Here is a 12,987-nt window from a genome sequence, read left to right on the forward strand (position 1 = left end):
AGTATTTAGATGGTACTTGAAATAATCTTGAACTAAATTTAACCTTAAATAATTTTTCTGAGAAATAAGGCAGTAAACAAAGTAGCAGATTGTGTGCACCCATCCGTACATAGTGTGTGGCATAAGTATTGTATACCACATGAAAGTGTTTGCAGGTTCCATTCTTCTTAATCTCAGATCCCCTAAACACGCCCCATTATATTCACAAGTCATGAATGTCATGTGAAGACTTAAGGATTCCTCACTGTCCAATGTTTTATTTAAATGTGAACTTACATGAATTAATGCAAGTGAAATTCTCAGGGAGTTGAGTACCATTGACTCTCTTAATTGAAAGGTGAAAGGTATTTGCAAGATGGTGGGACCACTCGTGTATGCCTTGTGTTCTTGATTTAACCTTACGAAATCGCTTTCTCTAGTTATTTGGTAGTTTTATAGAGGTCAGGTTCGCATTTAAAACCAAAATGTGACTGAGCACCTTTTAGTGGTGGACGGACAATTGAAGATCTGTGCTGTAAACCACTTTGCTTTCTTCAGCAGAAGTAGAATAGACTATTTTTCATTACTTTGGGCGTTTGATTGATGGTTTGAGTGGAGAGGTAATCAAGTAGGGAAAGAACATGCATAGAGCTGGTCTGACAGATTTAATGTTTACAGTAGCTAGTCGCTTGCTCTCTGCCAGGCCAAATGAAAGAGATCGGTGGGATTGTGCGAAGGAAGGGAAAGAGGTTCAGGAGTGGGGATGAGGAGAGGCTGCTTTCTTGGGGAGCCTCCAGCCTGCGATTCTGGGCCATGATATTATAAAGTAGGAAAGGATGAGGAAAAGAATGATAGAAGTAAGACTTCGGTGAGTTTTGCTTGGAATGTAAGCATATTTTGCATTATTTCCATCCTGAAGCTGTAGAGGAGGCACAGATGAAGGTGAGGAGAACTATGAAGTACAGTCAGCCTCTGTATTTAGGTCCTTCTCACAGCCATGGTATCTGGGAGAATGTGCTTGGTATAAAAGGCCAGAGATAGGGTAGGCTCCTCTGGGGTGGGGTGAGTTTCTGGGATTAAAAGAGCATTTTTGGTGGTTATGGAGTACCACTATCATGGCTTGCTGGGGCGCCTCAGGTTTTCCTTTGAGTTTCAGAGGCTGTTTTGATTGCTAGCATCTCTCATTCAGTTGACCTACATGTCCTGGAGCAGTATTTTGGAAAAAGAGGCATATAGTAGTCAGTGGTTCCTTATCTGGGATCTCCTGTGACATGTTGATCTTTACTATGCAGGTGCACATGTCTGGTTAGATGATCTGAGGCCAGGGGGTTGCATGGGCTAGAATTAGGGCAGATGTGAAGAGAGTTTTTAGTTGCGGAGAGATTACAGCCATTGCCGGGAACCATACAACCCTCTACTTCTTTAGGAGGTTGGAAGTCAATAAATTAGCAGAGATTTTAGGTGTGAACTGCTGGTAGTCTGGGGCTCATTTTGGAGGTAGCCCCAGTGAGGAATCCATCCCTTAACCCTATCCTCTCTGACCTCCCAGCCCCAAACCCTCCCCTGCCCCCCAATATACACAGACTGAGTTGGGACAGGAGAGTTTATCTACCCCAGATGTCCAAGGCCTGTTCCTACCACAGTACTTTTCAGCTGTACTTCTGGCCCGCTTTATGTCAGTTCAGGTGAAGTTCAGGTGAATTGTGGGTCTCTTGAGGGCTGAGACTCTTATTCAACACTTTATCCTTGATACTTGGCATTGTGGCTTGGCATAGGTGATCCACAGTGTTGACTGAATAAATGAATGATGACAACTCCAGGAACTAGGGTATGTGCTTGATTATTCTAGCATCCTCATTTCAGTACCGGTGACACCTTGTCTGGCATCATGTAGGTTTCTTGTTAGGGCAAAATATCGGGAATTTCTTGTGTTCAAACATATATTTTAGATTTGGCTCAAAGGTCATGATAGTCTATTATAGCTTAGCTGCAGTTACATCTATATGAGCGTGGGCTCATACAGTAGATGAGAGATCCCATGCACACGTGCACACACATGCCCACACATATGCATGGCAGATCTCCCAAGATCGACTTCACCAGAGGTTTAGAATGTCAAGGTCAACTGCACAGGCTGAGCAATACCAAAGGGCTAGGAAACTGTAAGGTCAGCTGCTCTTCATCACACTTTCTGATGCAGTTTTTGTGGGCACCAGAGATCTTGGGTTGTGAAGTCTTAAGCTCCATAGATCTAGGAGGTCTGGAGTAGAAGAAGAAGAAGATAGTGATCTTAGTTGTTCTGCTGTTGAGCCCATGCTTTATGGATGTAGGCAGACTTGTCTTTTCTCGGGGTGATAGGGCCACTCCTGCTCCTGTGGATGGAGAGGTGAACTGTCTGATTTCTCCTTTCTTAAGAGTGAGTATAAGAATTCTTGTGGAGGGCCCAGCTTTACCTTCAAAAAGCAAGTATTGCCTTTTAGCAAGTATGCACTCCAGATACCCTGATCTTATAATTTGATCTTGTAATCGAATCTGTTATCCTGTCTGAAAATTCCTGATGGTGGACCATGTATTGAAGATTCCAGGAATAGAAAGGACTGGTGAAGCAGATTCTGTCAGGAATAGCAGTGGGAATACTTCCGCAAGTATAGTGGTTGTGGGTCTCCAGTTGTGAGAATGGAGCCATTGGCAAGAATGGGTCTTAAGTGACAGCACTGGCTAGGGTGAGCCCTGAGGCTGCAAATTCCCTTTGTAGGGTCTGCTGTCCTAGGTTCAGGTGCTTGGCTGTGCCCACTGTGGCAGGACTTGACCCTCAGTGCCCCCTAATGGTCCCTTGTTCAGCATACTCCAGTTCAAAAATGCAGCTCTCTGTTACCCAGCCGATCTGTGTGCACATAGAACACTCCTCTCCCAGTTGAGAAGGGTGAATCTTGGCCTGTCTCTTCCCTGGAGGTACAAGGGATTCCAAAATTCAAAGTTTTTAGAAACTGAGGTATGCACAGGAGTTGAAGACTGCTCAAGAGATACCCAAAGGGCCAGATACAGATCAGTTATGGAACCTAAGGTCTGAGGATTTAGGAGGGCAAGAGGCAGCGATTCAAAACAGAAAGCATGGAGTAGACTCTGAACAAATATGTCATAAGATGTTCTTTTCTAGAGTTAGCTTCTATGGGTTAATTCAATGGTAAGAGGATGGCCTGACACTTCAAAAGGGCCAGGGATGGGCCACAGAGACAGCAAGTTGGGGCTATAATGAAGGTTTAAAGTAGTCAGAGAGTAGCCCACACTTTTATTTCATCAGTGCTTTACTTTCTGCTGACTTGTGAAATACGGGAGCTGGTATTAGTAACTAAAGAGATTTATCAGTTTTCATTGAGGTAGTTTGCTGAAAATAACTTAGATATTTTTTACATTTTCTTCTCTCATCTGCTTATTTATTTCATTTTCTCTGTTTCTTCTATATGTAAGGTCTGGTGTCTTACATCAGAAGATACCAAATTGAGTAACCTTTGGTTGTGTATTAGACAAGTTTTATCTCTGACTTAAGATTGAATGTTAACATTTAATGTTAATATTTAATGTTATTTTGGGGAATGACTTGCAGAGTAGTTCTTACAAGCTCTCCTAACAAAGTGTGCCTCTTCACTCACCTGTTATTTATAGATGTTGGGCTTTAACAGATTGGGTAAGGAAGGGGCATCTGCCTGGCTTAGTCGGAAGAGCATGTGACTCTTGATCTCGGGGTTGTGAGTTCGAGCCTCACACTGGGTGTAGAGATTACTAAAAAAATAAGGAAACTTAAAAAAAAAAAAGGTTGAGTAAAATGGGCAAAGCATGTGGCTGTTTAGCAAACATTATTAGTACAAATGATACCTGGTCCCTGGATTTAATTTGAGCCATTTGTCTTTGGGGAATGAAAATTCTAAACTTAAGCTTTTCTTTATACATTTAGAAAAGGATACAAGATTGTGGTTCTTGGTAGAGGGGATACTGGAGAAGAGAACAGTGTCCTTTTTTGTTTGTTTCTCTGTTTCTATTGTCTTTGTGTGTCACTTAAAGTTTCCATGATCACAAGATAGCTCCTGTATTAGAGGGTTTGGGGTGGTTGTGTTTTTTTGTTTGTTTTCTTGTGTGTGTGTGTCACTAAGTTCAATTCATGGTCCAATAGTTTGGAGAAATTATAATGTGTCATATTTTCTTTACTTTTCAGGGCAACAGAATGGAATTCGGCATTGTTCCTATATAGCTTCCCGGAAACATCTCTATGTTGATAAAAATACGAAGGTTATTTGCCAGGGTTTCACCGGTAAGCAGGTACGTGTCAAGATGTTTTATAAAGATGCATACTACATATACAAAAACATTTTAAACTCTCTTCTATGTTTTAATATCACAAAAGTTATAATATATGATTGTTGCAGAAAAGCATACAGTACAGCGATGGAATTATATCTTGGTGTTGGTGGTGGGGGGCGGTGGGGCTGGGTACTATAGTCAGCCTATAAGATGAAAACTCTGTTTAAACTTACCTTGACAGTCCCTTACCAGGAGCACATGATGTTAGAAACCCACATACTCTCTTTCAGCCAGTTTAACACCACTGGTTTTCCCCCAGCACTGGAATAGATTACTGTTTCTTTAATTGACTACTAGGTAAAGTAGATGGCGTGTGTTTAGGCCTTTTGCAAAAAACATGCACAGTTAAACACAGATCAGTGTGGGGAAATGCTTATGCCCAGAGAAGCTCCTGGGAACTGAGATATGCGGAAGAATCAGCAACCTACTTTTCTCATTTTGGACTCTCTGTGGGCAAATGGTCTTCAAGGGAGCTAGCAGGCAAAATTGCCTGAAGTGTTTTAATTTATTCTCATTCACTTATTCATTGTCTCTCCCTACCCCTGCTTACATCCTAGAATTTGCCAAAGTTTTAAATATATGTGCAATGTGATTCCACAATAAGATGCAACATAAGAATCTCCTTTCCTGCCTTCCTATCATTCTACGCTGTAATGCATATTCTACATTTATATGTCTATAAAGTAGATTCATAAAAGAAAAATTGAGTGTTAAGATTCTGTGTATTTAAAATTTTAATAGCTATTGATAAATTACCCTTTAAAACATTTATACAAATTTATAGTTCCATCATAATAGATGCAGATGTTTTTAAAATAAAGGAATACTACCAAGTCAATTAGAAGATAGCCATGAGTCTTAACCCATAGTATCCCTTTCATTCTTAAAAGAAGATATGGCAAGATAAAAGCAGTTAATGACTTTTTGTGTGTGATTTAAAAGTTAATGATTTTTCTGTAATTAAAAGAATTGTCATGTCTATTCTCTGCCATTTTGGTAATCTAGGGTAGGAGTTGTCAAGTTTATTCTGGAAAGGACCAGATTATAAACATTAGACTTAGTGGGCCACACAGTCTCTCTCACAACTACTCAATGACATTGTAATAACAGCAAAAGCAGCTATAGATAATATGTCAATGAATGGGCATGGTTGTATACCAGTAAAACAGTTTTAAAACTAGTGGCAGACCATACCTTCAAGCCATAGTGTTCCAACCCTTGATCTATAGGATTATACCTAAATATTCAAATACACACTGAAAACTATAGAAAGCTTATGAAAGAAATTGAAGAAGACACAAAAAAATGGAAAAAGATTCCATGCTCCTGGATAGGAAGAACAAATATTGTTAAAATGTCAACACTATCCAAAGCAATCTACATATTCAATGCAATCCCTAACAAAATAACACCAGCATTCTTCACAGAGCTAGAACAAACAATCCTAAAATTCGCATGGAACCAGAAAAGACCCCAAATAGCCAAAGCAATCATGAAAAAGAAAACCAAAGCAGGAGGCATCACAATCCCAGACTTCAAGCTATACTACAGAGCTGTAATCATCAAGACAGTATGGTATTAGCACAAGAACAGACACTCAGATCAATGGAACAGAATAGAGAACCCAGAAATGGACCCACAAATGTATGGCCAACTACTCTTTGACAAAGCAGGGAAGAATATCCAGCAGAATAAAGACAGTCTGTTCAGTAAAAGGTGCTGGGACAACTGGACAGCGACATGCGGAAAAATGAACCTGGACCACTTTCTTACACCGTACACAAAAATACTCAAAAAGAGTGAAAGATCTAAATGTAAGACAGGAAGCCATCAAAATCTTCAAGGAGAAAACAGGTAAAAACCTCTTTGACCTCAGCTGTAGCAACTTATTACTCAACACGGTTCTGGAGGCAAGGGAAACAAAAGCAAAAATGAACTATTGGGACCTCATCAAAATAAAAAGCTTCTGCAGAGTGAAGGAAACAACTAGCAAAACTAAAAGGAATGGGAAAAGATATTGGCAAATGACATATCAGATAAAGGGTTAGTATCCAAAATCTATAAAGAATTTACCAAACTCAACACCCAAAAAACAAATAATCCAGTGAAGAAATGGGCAAAAGACTTGAATAGACACTTCTCCAAAGAAGACATCCAAGTGGCCAACCAACACATGAAAAAATGCTCATCATCAGGGAAATACAAATCAAAACCACAATGAGATACCACCTCACACCTGTCAGAATGGCTAATATAACAACTCAGGCAACAACAGATGTTGGCAAGGATGTGGAGAAAGAGGATCTCTTTTGCACTGGTGGTGGGGATGCAAACTGGTGCAGCCACTCTGGAAAACAGTATGGAGGTTCCTCAAAAAATTAAAAATAGAACTACCCTATGACCCAGCAATTGCACTAGTAGGTATTTACCCAAGGGATACAGGTGTGCTGTTTCAGAAGGGCACGTGCACCCCAAAGTTTATAGGTATTGACAATAGCCAAAGTATGGAAAGAGCCCAAATGTCCATCGATGGATGAATGGATAAAGAAGATGTGGTATATATATACAATGGAATATTACTTGGCAATCAAAAAGAATGAAATCTTGCCATTTGCAACTACGTGGATGGAACTAGAGGGTATCATGCTAAGTGAAATTAGTCAGAGAAAGACAAATATATGACTTCACCCATTTAAAGAATTAAGGATACAAAACAGATAGGGAACATAAGGGAAAGGAAGCAAAAATAATACAAAAACAGGGAGGGGGACAAAATATAAGAGACCCTTAAATATAGAGAACAAACAGAGGGTTGTTGGAGGGATTGTGGGAGGGGGGATGGGCTAAATGGGTAAGGGGTATTAAGGAATCTACTCCTGAAATCGTTGCACTGTATGCTAACAAACTTGGATGTAAATTTAAAAAATAAACAAATTATAAAAAAAATAAAAGTAAAGTACTTACAAATTGCTTTAAAATTCCATAGGTTTGGGTTTTTTTAAAAAATGAACTTGGTTAGAAGGTTTTTGATACAAAATGTCCTTTTGCTTTTTTACTTTTTTTCTGAAATTATTGGCACAAAAATGAGTTATTTTCTTGAAATAACTGGACCTTCTATTCCTCTACTATCTTAAAAAAAAAAAATCCACATCAAAAAAAAAAAAAAGGAACACCTGAAACCTTTAAATTTTGTTCCTAGGTAAAATTGGTTTATTTATTCTGATAACCATAAATTTTATGAGTATTAACTTCCATGTATATGTATTCTAAAGAAAGCTCATGCTCGGGGCGCCTGGGTGGCTCAGTTGGTTAAGCGTCCAGCTTCGGATCAGGTCATGATCTCGCGGTTCGTGAGTTTGAGCCCCGCGTCGGGCTCTGTGCTGGCAGCTCAGAGCCTGGAGCCTGCTTCAGCTTCTGTGTCTCCCCTTCTCTCTGCCCCTCCCCTCCTCATGCTCTGTCTCTCTGTCTAAAAAATAAATAAAAACATTAAAAAAAAAAGAAAGCTGATGCTCACCTAAGATTTGAAGTACACTTTATCACTCCTCAGCCAATTAAAATCATTTTCAGTCCTCTTTTGGTTATATATTAATTGTGTTAGCATATAATCAAATGTTTGATTAATCCAAATTCTCTGCATTAGTTTATTATATATGATGTTTTTGTTTACTAAACTCTTTATGATCCTATGACATCTTATCCTATGACCTTTTTTTAAAAGAACAGTTGTCCATGGTATAAGTAATATTTGAAACTATCTGTGCTTCCTGAATTAAGTGATAGTTTGCCTAAATATTGAAAGCCAAGGTGGTTTCAGTGTCTTTCAGTTACTTGCAATTGCATTGTTTCTCATTTACTTTTTTTTTTTTTTTTAAGTAATTGGGAACCTTACTTGTCTCATATTAGTTAAGATTCTGTTATTATAGAGATAACAATGAAGTCTGAAATTTTGAGTTTATCTTCATAGGAAATCTATGTTTTGTCTCATTAGTTCTTTTTTTGGCATATACATTGTTCCACATATGAATGAGGAATATTTGTATTTCAGAGTGGATTTCAACAATGCACATTTCCAGTAGGTGGAATTTCTGGTACTGGATTTGAACTCCTAAAACTATTTCTATTCTTACCTGGATGGTGATAATGGGGAAACTAAGGAAAATAAGCTTATTAACAGCTTTTAGCCCTACTTAGGACTAAAAAATAAGTCCATTTGAATTTGTTTAACAGAGTAGTAATCTAGGGCAGTGCTTCTTAAGCTGTCTAGAGTGAAAGACCAATTTGGGTGTTTGTTTGCTTTTAGTTTTCAATCTAATGCAGACCAATATTTTTTGCAAAAGAAAAGTTGCAACAGTATCATATTGCTATAAAAGTTGGCAAACACTGTCATTTTTATTTTTGTTTTTTAACTTATTTTTTTCTTCTTGTTTTTTCATTTTTCTTTCCTTTGTTTTTTGTAATTTTTTTATTCTTTTTCTTTTTGTGTTTATCTCACTGAAGACCAGCTAGAGTCTAGAAACTACACTTTGAATAGCACTGCTTAAAGAGAGAGCATTGGTTTGTGGTTCTTTTCAAAACTCCATCATTGACTTTAGACAAGTTAGTTAACATGCTTGGGTCTAAGTTATCTATTTTGAAAAGTGAAGAAGTTGAATCAGGAGATTTCTAAAGTCCCTTGTGAAGTCCCAATTATTATGCCTGTAATAGAATTTGAGTAGTTGGGTCAGCATGTTTAGGTCTCTATGGAATGACCATATAGATCCATTCAATTTCAGCAATTGTTTATTGAGTGCTTACTGTATGTCTTGTGTTGGTTTAGGTGCCATTTCTCAGTGAACAAAGTAGTAAGAAATCACTGCCTTCTTAGAATTTATATTTAGTGGTGGGAGGGAGAAAAACATGGCAACAAAACCAATGAGTAAATTGTGTGGTTTGTTAGAGAGTTTAAATGCTTTCTGGAAAAAATAAGCCAGAGGTAGAAGTGTGTGTATGTGTGTGGGGTTGTGGTGGTGTTCAGGTTGGGGAAGGGGGGATTTTACGTCAGGTGGTCAGGGGAAGCCTGACCTGAGTCAAGATCTAAGGGAGATGTGAGAGCAAAGCAAGTGGATGGGGATCAAGGGAAGTGCATTCAAGGCAAAGGGGACAGCAAGGCCGTGAGGCAGGAGTGTGCCTGTTGTGTGTGGTAGCCACAAGGCCAACGTGACTGGAGTGAAATGAGCAGTGGGAGAATAGTAATAAATGAGGCCAGGCAGTGAAGGAATTCCGATGTGAGAATGCAGGTCGAGTGTTGACTTACGGGCCCGTATAAGGAGTTTGGTTTTGACTGTGAATGAAGTGGAAAACCACTGGAGAGTTTTGATCAGAGGAGTGTTAGGATCTTGCTTATGTTTTAACAGGATTATTCTGGCTGCCGTGTTGACCACAGATGAAAGGGAGCCAAGAGCAATATTCTTTCAAGAGTTGATGGTGACTTAGACCATGGTGGTAGCAGTAGAAGGGATGAGACACTGTCAGGTATATTTTGAAGTTAGGGCAATAATGTGTCTGATGTGAGATAGAAGAAAAAGAGAATCAAGGATGACTTCAGTACTTTTGATCTGGCATCTGTTAGGAGTGGAATTGTCATTCACCCAGATCGGGGGGAGTGGGAGGGGGGTGTGGGGGGTGGGCAGGAATTTGGTTTTGAGCACATTCAGATGCCTGCCAGTTAGTTCTCCAAGTGGAAATGTCAGGTGGGCAGTTGACAGTGTGAGTTTGGAGCTCAAAGAAAAGGTTTGGGTTGGGTATGGACGTGTGTGTGTGTGTTGTGTGTGTGTGTGTGTGTGTGTGTGTGTGTGTGTATGGGAGGAGTCGCCAAATGGATTATTGCCATTATAAGGGATGAGATCCTCAGGGGCCAAATTTAGATGCAAAAGAGAGGTCTAAGGAGAGAGAGAAAGAAGAGGACAACCAGGGGAGGCAGAGCCCTAGAAGCCTCGTGAAAAATAGTCTTTCAATTTATGGAGACATTTTTGGTTGTCACAACAGCTGAGTGGGGTGGAGAGGAGGGTGTGGTACTGGAATCTACTGAGTAGAGGCCAGGGATGCTGCCAAACATTGTGCAAAGCACAGAGCAACTTTCCATAACAACGAATCCACGGGACCCAAATGTCTGTAGTGCTGAGGTTGAAGAGGGAGAGTGAATGGATAGGGAACTACGGGATGTTGGCTGGGCAGCATTAAAAGCTTGCCTTAAGGTTAGTGATCAGAATTTTGAAGTGAGATCAATTAGCATGGTTCTGTTTTTTTTCTCCAGCTACTGGTTGACTGCACATGTATGATTTTAGAGTAGGTAGGGAACTGGATTTTGCCAAGATTGTGATTTTGTTAGATGTGTAAGTTGAAGTGAGAGAGAGCCAAGGTTGTTGTGTGTTTATAATGATTGACCATGGATTTTAAACTGCATAAATGAGGGATCTGAGGACGTGAGGAGCTGGGGAACAGTGAAAAAGAGGTGTTAGTTTAAGTAAACACACAGGTGTTTCTGACCATCAGCCGAATTTGAAAATTGAATAAAGGGAGAGCCCCCTTAAAAAAAAAAACAACGGGCACCTGGGTGGCTCAATCAGTTAAGCTCACGTTATGATCTCACAGTTTGTGAGTTCGAGCCCCACGTCGGGCTCTGTGCTGACAGGTCAGAGCCTGGAGCCTGCTTCGGATTCTGTGTCTCCCTCTTTCTGCTCCACCCCCACTTGCGCTCTGTCTCTCAAAAATGCATAAGCATTAAAAAAAATTTTTTTTTAAAGACTCCAAACAACACCTATTTTAGGCTTTGCAGAGGCCTGGATTGTTTCAGGGTTCAGAGCTGGGTTTAGCAAGTTGTTGAGACTGCTGGATATATGTTACTATCACATTCTGGGAAATAGTTAACCTATTTGTTTTTCTTTTCCAAGTTGCTGAAGATTGCCTTTAGGCTTCCCAGCCTGTCTTTTCTCATGAGTCTTGTGCTTTTTTTCCCCTCAGGGCACCTTTCATAGCCAGCAGGCACTGGAATATGGCACCCAACTAGTTGGAGGAACCACGCCAGGGAAAGGAGGCAAGACACATCTGGGCTTACCAGTCTTTAATACTGTGAAGGAGGTAATTAATGGTACTGAGTTTGCTAATAAAGAAAAGCAGGAGAAGAGCAAGCACACTTTGGATAGAGATCTTAATTGTGTCCCTTTCAGGAGAGTCACTTGCTATTTTAAAATCCAGTAACGTAGAAACCAGTAGGTTCGATTTAGTCACCCAGACTCAGGATGTCTTCCCCACAGCCAGTGTCATTTTCTTTATAGGCATTCATATGAGCTGGTAAGGGGAGGAGTGCTGAGGTTGGCTTCTGTTTGGCTTATAATCCTTTCCTTGCTCTTCCTCCAGGATGTCAGCTTCCACCCCCTAACACTTACCGGGAAAGGGCTCTTTGCCAGGCACTGTGCTACGTGCTTTATATACATTGCTTCATTCAGGCCTTGCCACCACCGGTGAGGTGCAGGTGCTGTCACCATCCCCATTCTGAAGACAAGGATACATGCAGAGAGGTTAAGGGTCCTGCCCATAGTTCGTGGCTGAGAAGTGGTAGACTTAGCATGGCTCAGGGTAAGCAGTTTGCTGTGCCTGTGAACAAACTGAGCTTTAAAGTCAGACTGACAAATCACAGAGCCCTAGTCTCTTCCCCAAATTGCTGCTTTCTTAGTCATTTTTAAAGTATGTTGAACTAAACTTTAATTCCGTGTTACAAAATTAATATTTGTTTATTGTAAAACTTCAGATGATATAAAAGCATGTAAAGTTAAATTTTATAGTGTTTTCCACATCCCAGATTTTACCTTTTTTGAGAGCTCATTTCAGGTCAGTGTGTATTCTTTCATTTTCTTTCTGCACTTGCATGAATATATAGGAAAGTAATAGCATTATAAAAGAAACGATGGTATAAATTCTCACCTATTTAATAAAAATATCTAGAAAATAAACTTACTACTTGGGACCGATGTACTGGTGATAAAAGATGCATCCCTCCCCATATTCTTAAAAGAGTTTTAAGACATGTTTTCAAGTATCACACTTTTTAAAAGTACAGATTTATACTTAATCTCTTTTTAGAATACCAACTTCGAATTGAAGTGAATTTATATTCTTAATCCTAAAATGTAGGAAAAAAACATAATTCAAATTCAGAATTTTCATTTTACTATAAACTTGAAAATAGGTTGTACTATATGTGTATATGTATGTTTTAAGTGTGTTGTACTTTAAAGAGTAAAAAAAAAAATAGTTAAAATCATATGTTCTATAGAAGAATTTTAAAGTCTTTTTGCTTTAAATTCTCTTATGGCTGACTTCACGACCTCAAAATAGAGAGAAGAGCTGTTTTCATAATTCCTGTAGGTAGATTTGACTTTTTCATGGGCCTTTTTTTGCTTTCTTTTAAAGGAAGTTTTTGTTGCTAAGCAACCCATTTATTATTCATTGTGATACAAATAGATATGACATTTGTAACATTTTGTAAGTTCTTTGACAGATACTGTATTTCTTACCTGTTTGGCACTGAGAAAAAGCTTTCTGAATGAACAGGATGGATACCTTTCATCCAGTATCGCTTGTTAGCACAGACCCTGTTGTCACAGTCCAGCTTCT

At 39.4% G+C, this 12,987-nt stretch overlaps 1 protein-coding gene across 2 annotated transcripts in view; it reads left to right on the forward strand.

Annotated features, from left to right (window-relative positions):
• SUCLG1 (succinate-CoA ligase GDP/ADP-forming subunit alpha) overlaps positions 1-12,987 on the forward strand; it is a 42,503-nt gene that overhangs the window by 6,401 nt on the left and 23,115 nt on the right. For both annotated transcript variants that reach the window (XM_058683533.1, XM_058683535.1), the window contains exons 2-3: positions 4,190-4,293; positions 11,335-11,451. In XM_058683533.1, the coding sequence (XP_058539516.1) occupies positions 4,190-4,293; positions 11,335-11,451 (221 nt within the window). The remainder of the gene's footprint in view (positions 1-4,189; positions 4,294-11,334; positions 11,452-12,987) is intronic.

Source organism: Neofelis nebulosa, chromosome 9, assembly GCF_028018385.1.
Source record: "Neofelis nebulosa isolate mNeoNeb1 chromosome 9, mNeoNeb1.pri, whole genome shotgun sequence".
NCBI lineage: Eukaryota > Metazoa > Chordata > Mammalia > Carnivora > Felidae > Neofelis > Neofelis nebulosa.